Source organism: Bos indicus x Bos taurus, chromosome 21, assembly GCF_003369695.1.
Source record: "Bos indicus x Bos taurus breed Angus x Brahman F1 hybrid chromosome 21, Bos_hybrid_MaternalHap_v2.0, whole genome shotgun sequence".
Lineage (NCBI taxonomy): Eukaryota > Metazoa > Chordata > Mammalia > Artiodactyla > Bovidae > Bos > Bos indicus x Bos taurus.
Window position 1 is genome coordinate 4343430 of NC_040096.1, and position 21031 is coordinate 4364460.

General features: G+C 41.1%; 1 protein-coding gene across 7 annotated transcripts in view; it reads left to right on the forward strand.

Annotated features, from left to right (window-relative positions):
• GABRA5 (gamma-aminobutyric acid type A receptor alpha5 subunit) overlaps positions 1-21031 on the forward strand; it is a 92798-nt gene that overhangs the window by 48928 nt on the left and 22839 nt on the right. For all 7 annotated transcript variants that reach the window (XM_027520821.1, XM_027520820.1, XM_027520816.1 and 4 more), the window contains one exon: positions 13984-14066. In XM_027520821.1, the coding sequence (XP_027376622.1) occupies positions 13984-14066 (83 nt within the window). The remainder of the gene's footprint in view (positions 1-13983; positions 14067-21031) is intronic.

Sequence of the window (21031 nt, forward strand, 5' to 3'; positions counted from 1 at the left end):
AATTTGTTGTTCATTGTCCTCAGTTGCTAAGTCATGTCTGATTCTTTGTGACCCCATGGACTGCAGCACACCAGGCTCCCCTGTCCTTCATTGTCTCCCAGAGTTTGCTCAGAGTCGTGTCCACTGAGTCGGTGATGCTATCTAATTTCTAACCATCTCATCCTCTGTCACCCCCTTCTCCTGCCTTCAACCTTTCCCAGCATCAGGGTCTTTTCCAATGAATTGGCTCTACTGCATCAGGTGGACAAAGTATTGGAGCTTCAGCTTCAGCCCACAAGTTATTACCCACAGAATACAGTGGTGGGACAAGCATAGGATAACAGTTAAAGATATTGCCATTTGAAAGCAAAGAATCTAATAGGACAAAAGGAAGCAGTGTTCCACCCAAATTTCTAAATCCAGGTAGGCAAACAGCAGTCGATTTCAAGGCCTGGGACTAATCACCTGTGACTAAAGTTCTATCCTTAGAGTCATCCTTTCTTTTTCATTATGGATAACACATGTTTCCAGTTGAGTGGTTTTTCCCTACCTATTTCCTGCATGTAGAATGTTGGGGTTCGGACAGCCTTCTTTCATTTTGGCTTCTGTCCGTCCTTTTCAGTCTAAGCTGACAGTGTTTCTGCTGGTAAAATTTTTAAGAATCATGTAGGCCTCCTGCATATGTCTCAAGAATTTATACCACTAGACCTCCTCCATATATCTTTCATGAATAATTCATTCCTTATTCCTGGCTTTTGGTAACATGGCTGAGACAATCCATGAATCACACAACTCATTTCCTCAAAGAGTCTGAAGCAGTAGCAGAAGGTTGTCCAACCACACCCTTGGCTTCCTCTTAAGCATTTGTTTTCCTCACAATGAATCGCCTAATTATAATGTCTTTTGTAACCTGGATAAACTGAGAATTTTCCTAAATCAAGTCCTGGTCCCTTTTTCATTGGCAGTTCTTACCTTAATCTATTTCGTCTCACATTTTGCTGTAAGCAATAGGAAGAGGCCACAACACTTCACTTGCACTCTCCTCATCTAAGGGTCTAATTTCATTATTGTATCAGTTTCCTGTAGCTACTATAAAAAATTTTACCACACACTTGAGGACTTAAAACAACACACATTTATTCTGTTAGATTTCTGGAGACCATGAGTCTGAAATCTGTGTCACTGGGGCAAAATCAAGGTTTTGGCAGGGCTCCGGATGCTCTAGGCCAGAGTCTGTTTACTTGCCTTTTCCAGTCTCCAGAGCTGCATACCTGCATTCCTTGGATCAGGACACCTTCCTGCATCTTCAAAGCCAGCAGCACAGCATCTTCCAATAGCTGTGCTTTCATCCCATCCCATTTTTTTTGTCTCTGCAGTCTCCTTTGCCTTTCCCTTATAAGTGTCTTTCTGATGCATTTAGTGCCCATCTTGTCAGTCTCCCCATCTCAAGACCTTTAACTTAATCACATCTGCAAAGACCCTTTTTCCATATAAGGTAATGTTTGCAACTTCCCGGAATTAGGACCTGATATCTTTAAGGGGCATTGTTTAGCTTACTATCATCTTTTATAAGTTCTGCTTTCCACATGAGCCTCTGTTACTGTATAGCGAGAGTCTTCTGTCCTCCAATTTCCAGTTTCCTAATTTCCTTCTGAGCCCTCATTATTAGGGCCTTTAATGTTCATGTATGGATGTGAGAGTTGGACTGTGAAGAAAGCTGAGCACCGAAGAATTGATGCTTTTGAACGGTGGTGTTGGAGAAGACTCTTGATAGTCCCTTGGACTGCAAGGAGATCCAACCAGTCCATTCTGAAGGAGATCATCCCTGGGATTTCTTTGGAAGGAATGATACTAAAGCTGAAACTCCAGTACTTTAGCCACCTGATGTGAAGAGTTGACTCACTGGAAAAGACTCTGATGCTGGGAGGGACTGGGGGCAGGAGGAGAAGGGGATGACAGAGGATGAGATGGCTGGGTGGCATCACAGACTCGATGGACGTGAGTCTGAGTGAACTCCAGGAGTTGGTGATGGACAGGGAGGCCTGGCGTGCTGCGATTCATGGGGTCGCAAAGAGTCGGACATGACCGAGCGACTGAAATGAATGTTCATATTGCTAGGAACAGTGTGTTTATTAATATAGGTTTTAACTACCTTGCTTCTCACTACAAATTCTCATTACAGAACCATCAACATTCACATTTCAAGTACTAGTCTGTTCAGTGTAGTCCAGGTGTTTTCTGTGATGAATCTCAGAATTCTTACAGCCTCTTCCTATTGTCCAGTTCCAAATTGTTTCCACATTTTTTAGGTATGTTACAGTAGCATCCTACTTCTAGGTAGCAGATTTTGTATTATTTTCCTATTGATGTTGTAACAAATTATCACAAATTTATTGGCTAAAACACAATTTATCTTACCGTTCTTTGGATCAAAAGTCCAAAAAGAGGCTAAAAAAGGTCTTAGGCTGAAATCAAGTTGCAGGCAGCAGGACTGTATTCTTTCTGGATTCTCTAGGGGAGAAGCCTTTCCTTGCCTCTTCCAGCTTCAAGAAACCACCTGCATCCCTAGGGTTCATGACGGCAGTCCCATTAAATTCTGCTTTTGTCATCACATCACTTATTTTGGAGGGGAGCAAGTTTCAAGTTGTTTATTAGGAATTAACCTATGAAGAAAGCAAGAAGCAGGTTTGGGCACAAGAAGTCAAACTGCAACATGAGCCTGATAGGGAGTCAGCCAGCCTCATGAACATTCAGAGTGGCCCACGTTGAGCCCAAATGGCCGAGCCTCTCTCTGTCCACTCCTCTGCTTAGTCACAGACACAAACTTCCTTGGGAAGAATATGGCCTTGAGGAAGTTGGCTCCCTGCAGCTCAAGTGGATCCTCCAAGAGCTGACAGCAGGGGCTGTCCGCTGACTGTACCCCTGCAGCAGGGCGGAAGAAGGCCTTCCTTGAGGGGGATCTGGACAGCACAGATCTGCACACACCGCATGCTCTCTGAGTTCATACTATGCTGTCATCATCTACTGGTTTTTTTTTTTTTTTCCTACTTCAAAAAATAAAACCTCTGTGTACAGAGCTGAGCCTGACCTGGCAGATATCAAAAGCCAGTGTTTGTGAGCAGAGGGAAACTAGCTGGGCTTAGTCAAGTACGCCTGGATTCTGATGGGTCTTGGAGTAGAAGGAAAGTCTGGATTGGTTATCTGGTGCAATACTTTTCTTTCGCTGTAATATAATAACAAATGACCACATGCTTGCTGCTGCTGCTGCTGCTAAGTCAGTTCTGTCCTACTCTATGCGACCCCATAGATGGCAGCCCACCAGGCTCCCCTGTCCCTGGGATTCTCCAGGCAAGAACACTGGAGTGGGTTGCCATTTCCTTCTCCAAAGCATAAAAGTGAAAAGTGAAAGGGAAGTCGCTCAGTCGTGTCCGACTCCTAGCGACCCCATGGACTGCAGCCTACCAGGCTCCTCCATCCATGGGATTTTCCAGGCAAGAGTACTGGAGTGGGGTGCCATTGCCTTCTCCTGACCACATGCTTAGTGGCCTAAAACAGCACAAATTTACTATCTCGTGGTTCTGTAGGTCAGAAATCTAGTTCCTCTGTTTTGGGTCTCCCAGAGCTGAAATCAAGATGTTTGATGATCTGGCCTGTTAGCCAGAGACTGTGGGGGAGAATCTGTTCCCAGCTCACTTGGGTTTGTGGGGAGAGAGCAAATTGGCCAGGATGGCGTGTTCTGCTCTCTCACCCCACGTTTTGTAAATAATGACTAGGTAACAGCTGAGATCATTTATAGCACCACGCATGCACGTCACGAGGTACTCGCTTGCTCACGAGCTACTCTGTGCTATTGGCACATGTGAGCTCCACCTAGAAAACAGCGGCATTACTGCTGCAACACGCCGTTCCTGTGGCTCCTCGAGTTTCCTTCCAGCCTCTTAGATGGCGCCTTGTCTACCTGCCTTCAGCGAACAGTGTAAACAGCAAGACAGTGGGCATCACGAACAGGGTCAGCAGTGTAAGGTTGTTGGCAGAATTCAGTTTCTTGTGGTCGCAGTGTTGAGGATGTATTCTTGCTGTCAGCTGGATTCCTCTCTCAGCTCCTTCAGGTCACTTACATTCCTCATTATGTTTCCCTTTATCTTTGAACCAGCAATGATGACGTTGTCTTATGTTTTGAATCGCTCTGACTTTCCCTTCTGCTACTTTCTTTAAAACAAACAAACAAACAAACAAACTTTTTATTTTGTATTGGAGTGTAACGGATTAACAATGTTGTTACAGTTTCAAATGGACACCAAAGGGATTCAGCCATCCATATAAATGTGTCCGTTCTCCCCCAAATTCTGCTTCCATCCAGGATGCCACATAACATTGAACAGAGTACAGTAAGTACTCTGCTGTACGGTAAGTAGATCCTTGTTGATTATCCATTTTAAATGCAGCAGAGTGTACCTGCACATCCAAACTCCCCAACTTTCCCTTCCCCCCAACCTTTTCCCCCTGGCAACCATAAGTTCGTTCTCTAAATCTGTGAGTCTGTTTTATAAATAAGTTAATTTCTATCATGCCTTTTTAGGTTCCACATAAAAGCAGTGTCATATGATGTTTCTGCTTTGTCTTATTTCACCACGTATGCAGTCTCTGCATCCATCCATGTTGCTGGAAATGGCATTATTTCATTCTTTTTTGATGGCTGAGTAATATTAAGTAATATTACATTGTATATATGTACCACATCTTCTTTATCCATTCCTCTGTTGATGGACATTTAGGTTCCTTTCATGTCTTGGCTATTGTAAACAGTGCTGCAATAAATATTGTGGTGCATGTATCCTTTCAGACCAGTTTTTCTCCTCTGGATATATGCCCAAGAGTGAGATTTCAGGGTCATATGATAGCTCTATTTTTAGTTTTTCAAAGAACTTCCATATTGTTCTCCATAGTGTCTGTACCAGCTCCATTCCCACTGACAGTGTAGGAGGGTTCCCTTCTCCAGCATTTATTGGCTGTGGATTTTTTGATGATAGCCCTTTTGACTGGTGTGAGTTGCTATCTCATTGTAGTTTTGATTTGCATTTCTCTAATTATTAGTGATGTTGAACACTTTTTCATGTGCCTCTTGGCCATCTGTATGTCTTCTTTGGAGAAAGATCTTTTTAGATCTTCTGACCATTTTTTGATTGGCTTGCTTCATGAGCTGTTTGTAGATTTTGGAGACTAATCCCTCGTCAGTCAAATTATCTGCAAATCTTTTTACCCAGTCTGTGGTTGTCTTTTTGTTTTGGTTGTTGTTTTCTTTGTTGTGCAAAAGCTTTTGAGGTTTTTGAGGTCCCATTTATGTTTGTTTTAATTTCTGTTATTATGGGAGACATTTGAAAAGATATTGCTGTGATTTATGTCAGAGTATTCTTCCTGTGTTTTCCTCTAGGAGTTTTAGAGTGGTTTCACATTTAGGTCTTTTCGGTCTTTAAACATTTTGAGCTTACTTTTGTGTGTGGTGTTAGAGAAGGATATGATTTTGTTTTTTACATACAGCTGTCCAGTTATCACAGCACCATTTGATGAAGAGACAGTCATTCCAACATTGTGTAGTCTTGCCTCCTTTTCAGAGCTTAATTGACCATAGATGCATGGCTTTATTTCTGGGCTTTCTACCCTATTCCCTTGATCTGTATTTCTATTTCTGTTCCAGTAGTATACTGTTTGGATAACTATATCTTTGTGGTATACTCTGAAGTCAGAGAGCCATTCTGATTCTGCCACTTCTGTTTTTCTTTTTCAATATTGCTTTGGATACTCAGGGTCTATTGTCTCTCCAGTTTTTTTTTTTTTTCCTAATTCTGTTAAAAAATTGCCATTGGTAGTTTGATAAGGATTGCATTGAATATGTAGATTGCTTAGGCTAGCATAGTCATTTTGACAATATTGATTCTTCCATTCCAAGTACAGAGTGTATCTTTCCATCTGTTTGAGTCTTCTTCAATTTCTTGTAGTTTTCAGAGTACAGGTCTTTAGTCTCAGATAGGTTTATTCCTACTATTTTATTCTTTCCTATGTGATGGTAAATGTAACTGTTTCTTGAATTTCTCCTTCTGGTCTTTTCTTGTTAGTGTATAGAAATGCAGCAGATTTCTCTGTGTTAATTTTGTAACTTGCAGTTCACCATATTCATTGATGAGTTCTGGTCATTTTCTCAGAGCATCTTTAGGATTATCTGTGTATAGTATCATGTGTGCTGTGTTGCTCCTGTCATGTCTGACTCTTTGTGACCTCATGGACTGTAGCCTGCCGGGGTCCTCAGTACATAGGATTCTCTAGGCAAGAATACTGGAGTGGGTTGCCATTTCCTCCTCCCAACGCAGGGATTGAACACATGTCTCATGTTTTCTGCATTGTCAGGTGGGTTCTTTACCACTGGCGCCACCTGGGAAGCCTGTCATCTGCAAACAATGACAGTTTAACTTCTTTTCCAATTTGGATTCCCTTTACTTCTTTTTCTTCTCTGATTCCCGTAGCTAGGACTTCCAAAACTATGTTGAATAAAAGTGGCAAGAGTGGATTTCCTTGTCTTGTTCCTAATCTTAGAGGAAATGCTTTCAGCTTTGCACCAGTGAGTGTGATGTTAGCTGTAGGTTTGTATGGCCTTTATGTGTTGAGGTATGTTCCCTTTATGTTCTTTTAATGTATTGCTAGATTTGGATTGCTACTATTTTATTGATGATTTTTGCATCTATGTTCATCAGTGATATTGGCCTATAATTTTTTAGGTATCTTTGTTTTTGGTATGGGTGATGGTGGCCTCATAGAATAAGTTTGGGAATATTCCTTCCTCTGCAGTTGTTTTTTCTATTTTTATCTTTGTCTTTAATTTTTGTCAATTTGCTTACTATGTGTCTCAGCATGTCCCCCTTGGGTTTATCCTGCCTGGGATTCTGCACTTCCTAGACCTGGCTGGCTGTTTCCTTTTCCGTGTTAAACAAGGTTTCAGCTATTATCTCATCAAATATTTTCAGTTCAGTTCAGCCGTTCTGTCGTGTCCGACTCTTTGCGACCCCATGAATCGCAGCACGCCAGGCCTCCCTGTCCATCACCAACTCCTGGAGTTCACTCAGTCTCACGTCCATCGAGTCAGTGATGCCATCCAGCCATCTCATCCTCTGTCATCCCCTTCTCCTCCTACCCCCAATCCCTCCCAGCATCAGAGTCTTTTCCAATGAGTCAACTCTTCGCATGAGGTGACCAAAGTACTGGAGTTTCAACTTTAGCATCATTCCTTCCAAAGAAATCCCAGGCTGATCTCCTTCAGAATGGACTGGTTGGATCTCCTTGCAGTCCAAGGGACTCTCAAGAGTCTTCTCCAACACCACAGTTCAAAAGCATCAATTCTTCGGCGCTCAGCCTTCTTCACAGTCCAACTCTCACATCCATACATGACCACAGGAAAAACCATAGCCTTGACTAGCCGGACCTTTGTTGGCAAAGTAATGTCTCTGCTTTTGAATATGCTATCTAGGTTAGTCATAACTTTCCTTCCAAGGAGTAAGCGTCTTTTAATTTCATGGCTGCAGTCACCATCTGCAGTGATTTTGGAGCCCAGAAAAATAAAGTCTGACACTGTTTCCACTGTTTCCCCATCTATTTCCCATAAAGTGATGGAACCGGATGCCATAATCTTCATTTTCTGAATGTTGAGCTTTAAACCAACTTTTTCACTCTCCACTTTCACTTTCATCAAGAGGCTTTTAAGTTCTTTTTCACTTTTTGCCATAAGCGTGGTGTCATCTGCATATCTGAGGTTATTGATATTTCTCCCGGCAATCTTGATTCCAGCTTGTGCTTCTTCCAGTCCAGCGTTTCTCATGATGTACTCTGCATATAAGTTAAATAAACAAGGTGACAATACACAGCCTTGACGTACTCATTTTCCTATTTGGAACCAGTCTGTTGTTCCATGTCCAGTTCTAACTGTTGCTTCCTGACCTGCATACAGATTTCTCAAGAGTCAGGTCAGGTGTTCTGGTATTCCCATCTCTTGAAGAATTTTCCACAGTTTATTGTGATCCACACAGTCAAAAGCTTTGGCATAGTCAATAAAGCAGAAATAGATGTTTTTCTGGAACTCTCTTGCTTTTTCCATGATCCAGCGGATGTTGGCAATTTGATCTCTGGTTCCTCTGCCTTTTCTAAAACCAGCTTGACCATCAGGAAGTTCACAGTTCACGTGTTGCTGAAGTCTGGCTTGGAGAATTTTGAGCATTACTTTACTAGCATGTGAGCAAATATTTTATCAGGTCCTTTTTCTCTTCTCCTTCTGGGACCCCCTAGAATGCAAATGTTTGTTTGTTTAATATTGTTCCAGAGGCCTGTTAGGCTGTCTTCATTTCTTTTCATTCTTTTTTGTTCATTCTCTTCTGTGGCAGTGATTTCCACCATTCTGTCTTCCCGGTCACCTAGCCATTCTCCTGCCTCAGTTATTCTACTATTGATTCTTTCTTGTGCATTTTTCATTTCAGGTATTATATTGTATTTTTCATCTCTGTTTATTCTTTAGTTCTTCTAGGTCTTTCATAAACATTTCTTGCATCTTTTCAATCTTTGCCTCTATTGCTTCCATTCTTTTTCTGAGATCCTGGATTATTTGCACTATTCTTATTCTGAATTCTTTTTCTGGAAGGTTTCCTACCTCCGCTTCATTTAGTTCATTTGGTTGAAGTGTTCTCTTGTTCCTTCATCTGGGACATAATCCTCTGCCTTGTCATTTTGATTAATTTTCTGTGATTGTGGTTTTCATTCTGAAGGTTCTAGTAATTTGGCCTTGATTCTGCTTTCTGCCCTCTGGTGAATGAAGCTCCTGATGGGACAGACTGACCATGGATAGCACTGGTTCTATCTGGGGGGCAGGACTTTGCTTAGTACAATTTTAATTTAGTTGTTTACTGATGGGTTTGAATTGATCTAAGGCAACCCAGCCCTGGACTCAGCAGGCTTTATTGTAGGGACAATGGTGACAAGCTCCGTGAGGGCTCATGCCTACAGGTACATCTGGAACCGCTGCTGCCAGCGCCCTTGTCCCCTAAGGGGGCTCTGCCAACCATGCCTCTGCAAGGGATGCTCCAGCACCAGCAGCCAGGTTTGGTTCCATCTCCTGTGGGGTCACTGCTCCTATCCCCTGGGTCCTGGTGCACAAGATTTTGTGTCTGTCCTCCAAGAATGGAATCTGTTTCCCCAGCCCTGTGGAAATCTGCATTCAGATCCTGCTGGCCTTTAACGTCAGATTCCCTGGGGATTTCTAATCCTTTTGCCAGATCCCCAGGCTGGGAGTCGGACCTGGGGCTCAGTACCTTCACAACAGTGGGAGAACCTCTGTGGTGTAATTGTCCTCCAGTCTGTGGGCCGCCCACCCGGCGGTTATGGAATTGGATTTTGTTATGGTTGCGCACCTCCTACTCTCTTGTTGCGGCTTTGTCTTTGGGCGTGGGGTATCTCTTTCGGTGGGTTCCAGCACCCCTTGTCGACGAGTGGTTAGTGGTTAGTGGTGATTTCAGTGCTGTCATGGGAGGAGGTGAGCACGCACCCTTCTCCTCTGCTGGCTTGAACCAATCTCCCACTGCATGGCTTCTGACTGACACTCCTGCCTGTACGATTCTGCTGGGCCCATCTGGATAATCCAAGATAATCTCCCATCTCCCAGAGGCCTTCACTTAATCACATCCTCAAAGCCCTTCTGCTATTTAAGGTAACATATTTACAAGTCATGAGGTTTGGGGGATTAGGACATGGACATCTTTGCAGGACCATTATTCTGTCTGCCACAACACCTATTGTATCCACGCAGTATTTTCATGTAAATGAAGAAGGCTTGGCTCTGAAGAGCATATTGGGTAGAAATAGAAATCTCTATTCACACCTATTAACTTTTGTTTTTTTTTTTTCCCAGAGGATAAAGCAGCTGTTACTATTTTCTTTTCCATTTGGATAAGCTGGATCAGAGAGGTTAGACAGTTTACAAAGGTCTCACAATTCTTTAATGGCAAAGCTACTCTAGAATTTGGCTATTTTAACATCTTAAAGCATGCTGCACTGTGGGCTGCCCCTGTGCAAGCAAAGAGCTCTCTAGGGAGTTTACATCCAAGTTGAAGCAAACAGCTTAAGTCACAAAATGCCCTTTTCCCGGCCCTAAAATTAAGATATTAAAAATGGATCTTACATTCCAATAAGTTACTGCTTGAATGTCTTTAGAAATTGGAAGTAAAACAGAAATATAACCTTTGGGGAAGAAAACCATATCCTTGGATCTACCAATAATTCACTGAAGTTTTTCCATAAAGACATTCATTAACCTTTTAAGAAAAGTGTTTCTATGAGATGCCCTGGCTAGCTCCTTTGCTATGACAGTCCATATTCTATGGAGTGCTTTGATCTCAATTTTGTGTGAAGGAGGTTGATTATACATTAAGGGACACTACATTTTAAGGATCCCATGAATGGAAGGGTCTCTCTTATCTAGAGACGTTGTTTGAATACTATAAAAGCCTTTTTTAAAAATGTTCAAAGAGATCAAAATTTTTAATGTTCTCTTACTAAGGTTGAAGGTTGAAACATTTGCTATTGGGAAATTTATCTACATTGATTCCTTAGAGGAGAGATGCTACCATAAATGAAGTATATTTTTTTGATGTTTGGAATTCTAATTCTAAGGAAGTCTATTAAATTGGGGAAACAATCTCAGAGGCTCTAATGATAACACTTATCGAGATGGTAATTGTAGAATCTTTTTTATGTTTTTACTTCTTTTTATGTTTTACTATGTTTTATGTTTTTTCTTCAAAAGAGTTTTATTTTTAGATCCACTTAAATTCTTTCTACCTGTCTCTACCCACACTTTTCTCCTGCTGTATGCCAAAAGCAGACTCCTTGGTATACATTCCTTGCCATTGTAAAATGTCAGTGCAGCAGTCTTGGCCTAGATCTCAGGGCCAAACAGCCAGAATAAAGCAAGACATGAGATGCCAAAACCACAGTTACAGAAGGGATGGCTCCTCACCTCTCTTATAGACACACGCTGTTAGCCAAGAAAAAGGAGTATGTGAAGAAATGGACAAAAAGTCAGGAGTGGGCAGAGTGATAAAGGTGGGAGGCCAAGTCTCCCTGCGGGGGTCTTCTCTGATAAACAGCAGGAATGCAGGTGCCCACCATGGCCATGGACACTGAAGCAGAGAAGCAGCTCCAAGCAAGGGGCAGAGGAGTTAACCATGACTCACCACATTGTCAAGAACCCGGCCAACACATGTGGCTCCAGGGCAGCCTCCAGACCCAGTGGGCCGAGGGGTGTTTTCCAAGGGACAGAAGCCCAGTTTTGTGAGCTCCAGCCATGCTAGTGTCTCGAGAGGAGATTCTGCCACAGAAGGACCCTCTCTATGTTACTCTGTGGTGGGAGTGCAGCCAGTAGTTGCTGAGCTGGGTGGGGGCAACGTGACGTCTGCAGCGCTGGGTCTGCTGGTTGGGGTCTGCGAGCCCTGCAGCAGGGCTATGCCAGTCGGTTGCACCTGAAGCACCCCACTCACTGCCCTGCTGCGTTCCCACGGGCTGAGCCCAGCATGTTCCTTACACCGGGGCCATCAGCTGTTGGAACGGAGGCTGCGCGTGAGACAGACTTTCCTGGTCATCAGCATTCTCTGTGCTTCCATACGACCGTTTCTTCATGTGCTTATTTTCACAGGTACTGCGTTGTACATGGCACTGTAGCTTTGTATACGCCTTCTATTTCCCTACTATAAATTTGTTTCTCAAGAAAATTCTAGATTTACTGGGTCATTGTGATTTTATTCTCCAGAACATACTTGACTCACTTAAGTTTTTCTGTCCCGCTATCTCTTTTAACAAATGGCTTAAGTTTGCTAACAACTGAATAGAGTAACACTATTTTCTTTTATGTTGGCTGAATGTCCTCCTCACAGGCTGTGGTTTTTAAGTCCTGTTTTCTTAGTTCTACTAAATAAATATTCCTTTACCTTACTTATTTCATTGTCTCTAATAATAATCCATTTTATATAGTTTATGCTTGAAGATGTCCACACATATACAGATATATCTATATCCTACACATACTTACACATCTGCATGCTGCAGTTAAATATTGCACCTTTCAAAGTCATGATTCTGTAGAGATTTTAATGATTTGGGGAATACCTCTACTCTAATGTTGGGTAACCAAAAGACTGAATTTTATAAACCAAGAAGAATGAAATGAGAACATATGTACCTGTGAAAAAATCTGGACAACATGTATGAGGTGAAATTATAAGTGAAATGATATGTATTTGTAACTTTTTTACTTATAATTCTTCTGCATTTTCCATATTCTTCTATGAACATAGGTGGCATATAATTTTAAATATCATCTCCCTGCCTGAATGTGAAACTTTTGTGGTATATTCTCACCCACATGCACTCACATCCCTTAGAACTGACCCCATTTGGGGGAGAGTGGTCCCCCCAGACCACCAGAAAATTTCCTCTTTGTGATGGACACACACCTTCCTTCCACTGACACATGTTTTAGCTCCATTCAGAGAATACATGCATTGACCACTCCATCTGGAATTGTCAAGTGTGAATTATGTGCCCAATTAAAGAGCAAAAGGTTAATCTATCTTGAAAGAAGGAAGCAGTAAAGACAAAAATGATTGTATATTTTGACTCTCATCCCAGGCACATAGGCAAGATCCAGACTTAATATAACAAAATAGAATTGTAACATCCATTTTAAAGTTGAAAATGGTGCAATTTGGTTTCATTTTAGGTAATTATTTTTCATTTCAAATAATAGAATTAAACATCGAGAAACAGAAGATTAATTCCTAAAGAAATTTAGATTTACTACCTAATTAGTAGCTCTGTAAAAGAAATAAAAGCACCACAGGGACAACTCTGCAAATACAGCCAGCCTCAGGTCACAGAGCCTGTGGGAGGACTTGTCGTTAGGATCTGTGAATTCATGTCCGGATCCCTTAATATCTGTGTCTGACTTTCTTACCTTGAAACTGGGATGGTAATAGCAATAAATCATGCTATTCTATAGATGTGTTAATATAGGTGAAGAACTTAACACAGTGCCTGGCACAGACCAGCAGCTCTTATGCCCAGTGCTGTTTCAGTCATTAGTGACGGCGGTAGTGGATGGGATTATTATCTGGAAGACCAGACTTGGGTTAAAAACAGTAGGAAAGTTGCATTTCACTTACTCTGAAGTTTCATGGTAGCAGCCCCACACCTGATAATTATAGCCAGCTTTTGGTTAAAGCTTGTTGCTGTTGTTCAGTCACTCAGTGGGTCCGACTCTTTGCAGCCCCATGACTGCAGCAGACTTCCCTGTCTGTCACTATTTCCTCAAGTTGGCTCAAACTCATGTCCATTGAGTCGATGATGCCATCCAACCATCTCATCCTCTGCCACCCCCTTCTCCTCATGCACTCAATCTTTCCCAGCATTGGGGTCTTTTCCAATGAGTTGACTCTTCTCATCAGGTGACCAAAGTATTGGAGCTTCAGCTTCAGCATCAGTCCTTCCAATGAATGTTCAGGGGTCAAAATATGGACTGTGCATTTATTCCACATTTATATTTTTGAGCTTATAAATTATTTATGCAAAAATATATTTTAGGCCTGGTCAAGGGAAGTTTTTTAGATTACTCTTGGTAAGTGATGCGAGAATAAAAGAATAAATTATTTTTAAAGGCATCTCAAATTGCTTTACAAGTGGTAATGTATGTACAGACACATCAAGCCACATAACTCCTGAGTAGATTTGATTTAAACCTTATTTCTAAATGATATTCACCTACAATGTAGTCCTATGTAATTTGATGCAACAGTTTAGACAATTTCATAAAAGACTTTAATTAAAATAATGAGTGGAGTACTTAATATGCCTTTCTGGAACATGGTGTCCAATAAATAGAGTTGACGAGTCATTGAAAGTTCCCCATCTCTTGTTTTTCAGCTTGACCATCTCTGCAGAGTGCCCAATGCAACTTGAAGACTTCCCAATGGATGCCCATGCCTGCCCTCTGAAATTTGGCAGCTGTAAGTTATTTTCACAAGTAAGAACCATGGATATACTTTGGGGTTATTTCCACATTTATTCAGAAGCATTTAGATACTATATGTAAATAAACTCAAGATGCGCTTCAGTGTGCTTGGGAAAGCTGGAGAGGCAGTGGGGCACACACACTTGTCCTTTCAGAATGATTTCCCTGCCTGTAACTGAGAGAATGCAAGTGAGGGCTTTTGCCCTCTAGGACATGCTCCTGGGGAAACAGTTTCTTACCCCTAGACCTGCACCAGGCGGTTCTTTCTTGTTTTCACTTCTCAGATTCCAGGTCACCTCCTCCAGGAGCCCTTAATGACCCAATTTCCATTACCCGCTTTGGAACTCCTTATTTCATGGTAGTCATTGCTATGTTGAGTCACTTTTTCTCAGATGTTCCATATGAACATTTGATTATTTAGATGTGGTTATTTAATTTTTAAACAGTTTGGGATTTTCCTGTTATCGTTCTGTTATTGATTTCTAGCTTAATTCCGTTATAATCAGAGGATGCCTTCTATATGATTTCACCTTTCTTACATTTATGGGAGTTTATTTCATGACCCAGAGGATTCATCTTGGTATTTGTTCTTTGGACACTTGAAAATTATGTATATTTTGCAGTTACTTGGTGGAATGCTCTACAAGTAGTAATTAGATCCTGTTGACTATGCTGTTGTGAGTTCTATACTGTTTGCTGATTTTCTGTCTACATCAGTTGTCGAGCAAGAGGTGTTGAAGGCTCCAACTAATTGTGCAATTAACTATTCCTACTTTCAGTTCAGTACTTTTTTGTTCCATGTATTTCTCACTTGTTCTTTGGTGCACACAAATTCAGGATTATAGTCTCTTCTGGGTGAATCAACCCTTTGTGATTGCATAATATTCCTCTCTGTGGTAATTTTCTTTGTTTTAAAGTCTACTTTACCTGAAATCTATATGGCCACTCCTACTTTCTTTTGATTATATTTGAATGATATATGTGTATGAGTGAGTTATTTCCATTTGCTTAATCATCATGTTAAAATGAATTTCTTGTAGTTGGTGTATGTTTGGGTCATATTTTTAAATTCGCTTTGCCAGTCTCTATCTTTTAATTGGTGTATTCTCATAATTTACACTTTTTGGAAGGCTTGTCTGCCACTTTATTTAATTTTTTGGCTTTCTGCTCTCTGTTTTCTGTTTCTTTATTTTCCTTTTCCTGACTCCATGTGGGTTAGCTGAACATTTATTATGATTCCATTTTTTTAAAATTTATACTGTTTTGTTTGTATCTTCTTGTACATCTTTTAAGTTATTGCTGTAGATATTACTTTATACATACATGACTTACTACAGTTTACTGTTGTTCTTATTTTACCAGTTCATATGAAAGCTATGTTCCTTTATCCTAAGATAGTGAAAATATAGTTGTCTTAAACATTTTGTCTGTATTCACCTAGAATCATGTCAGAGAGTATTGTAGTGTTTATTTGAACCATCAAACTTAATTTTGAAATCTCAAGAGAAAAAGGATTTTTTTTTCTCTATTTTTGCTTATGGTGTTCTTTTATTGTACTCCCAGTGTCCTAGGATTTCTTCTTTTATAACTAAAAATTATTTTATCATAAAAATAAAATAAAACATTTTGAAATAAATGTTATATTAAAACTGGGCTTCCCTGGCAGCTCAGATGGTTAAGAATCTGCCTGTGATGCGGGAGACCTGAGTTGTATCCCTGGGTTGGGAAGATCCCCTGCAGGCGGGCATAGCAACCCTACTCCAGTATTTTTGCCTGGAGAATCCCCATGGACAGAGGAGCCCGGAGGGCTACAGGCTCCTTTATAACTGCTTAGCAAACTCCCTTTAACCATTCCTTTAGGATAGACTTCTGGCAATAAATTCTCTTAGTTTTTCTTCATCTGAAAATATCTTGATTTCTCTCTTCATACCTGAAGAACATTTTTAATGAATATAAGATTCTGATCTGACAGTTCTGTGGCATTTGAAAAATGTGCTACTTTATTCTTGCCTCTATGGTTTCTGATGAGAAATCTGCTGTAATTCAAATCATATCTCTCCTTATAGGTGAGATATCTTTTCTCTTTGTTGCTTTCAGGCTTCTTTTTTTTGTCTTTAGAGAAGTTTGACTATGATGTGTATTAGTGTGGATTTCTTTGGGTTTATCTGATTTGAGATTTGCTCTACTTTTTGAATCTGTAGGTTTTTGGTCAAATTTAGGAAGTTTGAGCAGTTATTACTTTGAATACTTTTTCTGCCCCATCCTCTTTCTCTTCTTCTTTCCTGATTTCAATGACGTAAATATGAAATCTTTTGTTGTATTCCCACAAGTTCTGAGGCTCTTTGTGTTTTTTTCGGTTGCATCTGTGTGTGGTCAGGCTCCTCAAGATGGCTTTTCTCTTGCTGTCTGTATATCCTCTGCCTGACCAGTGGATATACACCTACACCCTACTCACATGACTGACTTAGATACTTGTCCCAGGCCCCAGCTAACAACTCTTCTAGCTTTAGGTCAGAACTCTCCTCTCTTCTCCTCTTATCAAAGGGTGGGTGAGGACTGGGCCCCTCTGGTGGTCTCCCTGGTAACTGATGAGCCAACTTGGTACCATTTCCCCCTGTAATTGGCAATCTCCCCTACCCCCTGAGCAAAGGTGGCTACCATGTCCTGCCAGCCACCCAGCCAGGACCTTGCTTCAGACGTGTAAGCTCCCTCATCCTTTAAACCATTGACACCTCTGTCACTGACTGTTTCTCCAGTCTAGAGGATGGTTGAGTACAGGCCTCTTAGGCCTAATAGGTGCAACCCAATACTCTATTTTTCAGATAAACTTAATTTTTATTGTTGTATATTTAATTTTACTGATACTTTCTTTTGTTCCCTCCATCTTGCTGATGAACCCATTTAGTGAGCTTCTTATTATGGTTATTAGTTATTATTTTCTTTAATTTTATGTGTCACCTTGACTGGGCCACAGGATGCCTAGAAACTTGTTAAACATTATTCTGGGTGTGCATGTGAGGATATATTTTAATAAGATTAACATTTAGATTGGTTGACTGAATAAAGCAGATTGCCTTCCCTAATGTAGGTGGACCTTGTTCAATCAGTTGAAGACCTGAAATAGAACAGAAGGGCTGACTTTCCCATGGGTAAGAAACCCCTCCTACCTAACTGCCCTGAGCAGGAATGTTGGTCTTTTCCTGCCTTTGGATGCAAACTGAAACAGCTCTTCTTGGGTCTCCAGCCTAACAGTTCTCAAACTGGAACTGCACCATCAGCTCTCCTGGGTCTTCAGCTTACTGACTGCAGATCTTGGGACTTCAGGCTACTATTACTTCATAAGGCAACACCTTATAATAAATCATATACATAACTGTGTATATCTTATAATAAGTTATATATATGTGTGTGTATATATAGAGATGATATACACACACATATCCTATTGTTTCTGTTTCTCTGGAGAACCCTGACTAATTCAGATTTTGGTTATGAGAAGTAGGTGTTACTCTGGCAAAGGCCTGAAAATGTGAATGTGGCTTTAGAACTGGGTAAGGGATAGAGGCTGGAGAGTTTTGTAGTGAATGTTTAAAAAAGCTGAGGTTGCTATGAAGGGACTGTTGTTGGCTGAAATGAGGATATTGAAGATACTGGTTAGGGCTCCAAAGAAAAAAAAAAAGCGCTAGAGAGAAAATTTTCATCTTCTTAGAGAATACCCAAATAATCATGAATAGAATGCTGCTTGAAACTTGGATGTTAAAGGTTTTCTGGTGCGGTCTCAGAAAGAAATGTGAAACAGGTTTTTGGAAAATGGTAGAAAGATGCTTCTTGTTATGAATCGGCAAAGCACTTGACTAATTTGTATTCTAGTGTTTTGTAGAAAGTAAACCTTGTGAGTAATGAAATTGGGTACTTAGTTGAGGAAATTTCTAAAGTGCTGGAGGAGTTGTTTGGTTCCTCTTGAGAGGCAACAGATGAATTAAAGAAGGAATTGTTAAGCCAAAACAAAAAAAAAAAATGAAAATAAATTCCAGAACTTAAAGATTTGGGAAATTCTTATATTGCAAAAATGAGGAAGTTTGTTCATGACAGAACACCCAAAAAAAAAAAGGTTACCATGGTGTTATAAGCCATCTCAACAGAAGCAGGAAGAATGAGCCCCAAAGTGGTTCAGAGCTGCCAGTCCTGGCCCAGGTGCAGCGTGCATGGGCCAGGGAGTGAGACGGCCTCTCTTCTGCCATCAGCAGAGTCCTGAGTGCTACTCCCTGCAAGGCAGTGGGTGTGAGGCTGCTCCCCGAACACTGAACCAGAGAGGATTATGTTCGAGCTTTAAGATCTAGTGGAACTTGCCTTGCTAGGTTTTGGACTTGCTTGAGACTTATCAGCCCTTCTTTTCGTTTTGAAAGGGGAATGTCTATCCTATACCCATCCCACCATTATATTTTAGAACAAAATAACTGGTTTCACAAGTTCACAGCTGGAGACAAATTTTGCCTCAGGATGAATTGAATCTAACCAATATCTGATTTAGATGATGTTTAGATGAGACTGGACTTCAGACATTAGAGTTGATGCCTGGAAAGAGTTAAGACTTTGGGACTTACTAGGATGGAATGAATAGATTTTGCATGTGAGAAGGACATGGATTTTGTGGGGGCCAGTGGTAGAATGTTATGAACTGAATTATGCCTCCCAAATTCATATTTTGAAACCCTAATCCTCAGTGTTACTGCATTTGAGCATAGAGCCTTTGTAACTAAATATAATGGAGGTCGTAAAGGTACAACCCTCATCTGATGGGATTAGTGCCTGTATAAGCAAAGGAAGAGAGATCTCTCTGTCTCCACATGCATGCAACAAGGAGAGGCCATGTGAGTACACAGGGAGAAGGCAGCCCTCTGTAAATCAGGACAAGAGTCCTCACCAGAATCTGCTAACACCTCCATCTTGGACTTGCCAGCCTCCAGAACTGTGAGAAAATAAATTTTGATTTAAGTCGACCAGTCTATAGTACTTTGTTATGGTAGCCCAAGCAGACCAACACAAATACTAAAACTTGTTTGAGTTTTGTTTCTCTCTTTTATTTCTTTGCTGAGACTTTCTGTTTTTTTTTTTTTTATTTGTTTCAAGCATGTTTGTAATTGATCATTGTGGTGTTTTACGGTGGCTGCTTAAAAAACTCTTTGTCAGGTAATTCTAACATCTCTGTCATATCTTCCTTGACATCTATTGATTTTTTAAAAAACCCAGTTTGATCTTCCTGGTTATGATTAGGACACATGTGTTTTTATTGGAACCTGGACATTTCGTGTGTTATATTATGACACTCTAGATTTATTGAAACCTTCTGTTTTAGCTAGACTTAAAATCACTGCTCTGCAGGGAAAGGTGTACCACAGCCTTCTTACTGCCAGGTAGCCTTCCCCTCTGATGCTGGTAAAGATTGAAGGCAGGAGGAGAAGGGGACGACAGAGGATGAGATGGTTGGATGGCATCACTGACTCGATGGACATGAGTCTGAGTAGACTCCAGGAGTTGGTAACGGACAGGGAGGCCTGGCGTGCTGTGGTTCATGGGGTCTTGAGAAGTCAGACACGACTGAGTGACTGAACTGAACTGAACTGAGGCTTACCCCCAGCTTCCGTTGACAGAGGGGGCCCTGGGTTCTGGCTGCTGCTGGGTAGATACAGGACCTCGAGCTCTGTATCAGTGTCCCCTGACACTGTGTGGGTAGCCTGGCCTTGGGGTGGTAGGAGTCTCAGCTTCCACTGGGCCTCCTTTGACGCAGCCCCAGCAAGTGTCAGGAGGACTGCTTCTGCTCGTCGCTGGGGGTCCAGGCTCCCCTCGCCCTCTCACCCCTGCAGAGAGTGGGTGTCAGTGCTGCCCGACATAAGGCCCTGCCCTCAGGCTGGACCTGTCCTCATAGCTGCTGAGGGGAAAGCCTAGCTCCCCACTCTCTTTGTGGGCCTGGGCTGGGGCAGAGCAGCATCTTTTCTGTGGTATTTGACTGGAGTCAAATGATTATTTTCTATCTTTTTCTTTTTTAAAGAGAAGCCATTTCCTGCATCCAAGTGCCAGCTCCTCTCTGGGTCCCTCCTGCCCTTGTTCACTCTCCATTGCCTTCAAGGAGTTATTTTTCATGTGGTGTCCAGAGTTAATAGTTATTACCTACTAATAGCCACTCTGCCATTACTGGCAGGGAACTTCCTTTAATTCTGAGGGTTTCCTTAAAGTTAATTTCCTTCTTTAATTCCAAAGGGATTTGGGGGATCAGAAGTATGTGTGATGAACCAAAATTAAGTTGGATGGGAATAAATCATTTTTTTTCAAATTATGATCTTCAAATGCCATGTAGAGATAACACATACATTTACTTGGGGAAAGTAGTATAATAGAGAGGGACTCTCACTAGAATTTATTTAAATTCCTACTGCCGTCAGTGGCTGTGCACATCAGTAGTTGGGACAAACCCTTCAAAAGGTCCCTGGGGCACCTCATTTAGGAAACACTGAGTCATTATGGCACTTAAAATTATGCCACTCTTTGCACCTGAAAATTACGCTCTTCATTTGATCAAAGGTAGAACGCTAAAAGTCAAAGATTGTTATTTTTCATCATTATCTAAATAAATTCAAGTCAATGTGATGTTCAGATTTAATGGCAGTGGTGTGCAGGGCAGGCAGCACAAAGCAATTTTTGGTGAAATAAAGTATGTGAGCTTTTAAATGGTCTTTATATCATCTCGTATTCAGTGACTCCCCAACTACGGTTATATAATTCAAAGCTAAAAAATTTATCTAATAGGACCTCTTCATTTCTACATTCAACCAAACAACATCAATTTATATATATGTGTGTGTATATATATATGTATATATGTGTGTGTGTGTGTATATATATATATATATATATATAAATTTGTGAATACACAAATGTATGCATTTCTTGAACTTCACAGAG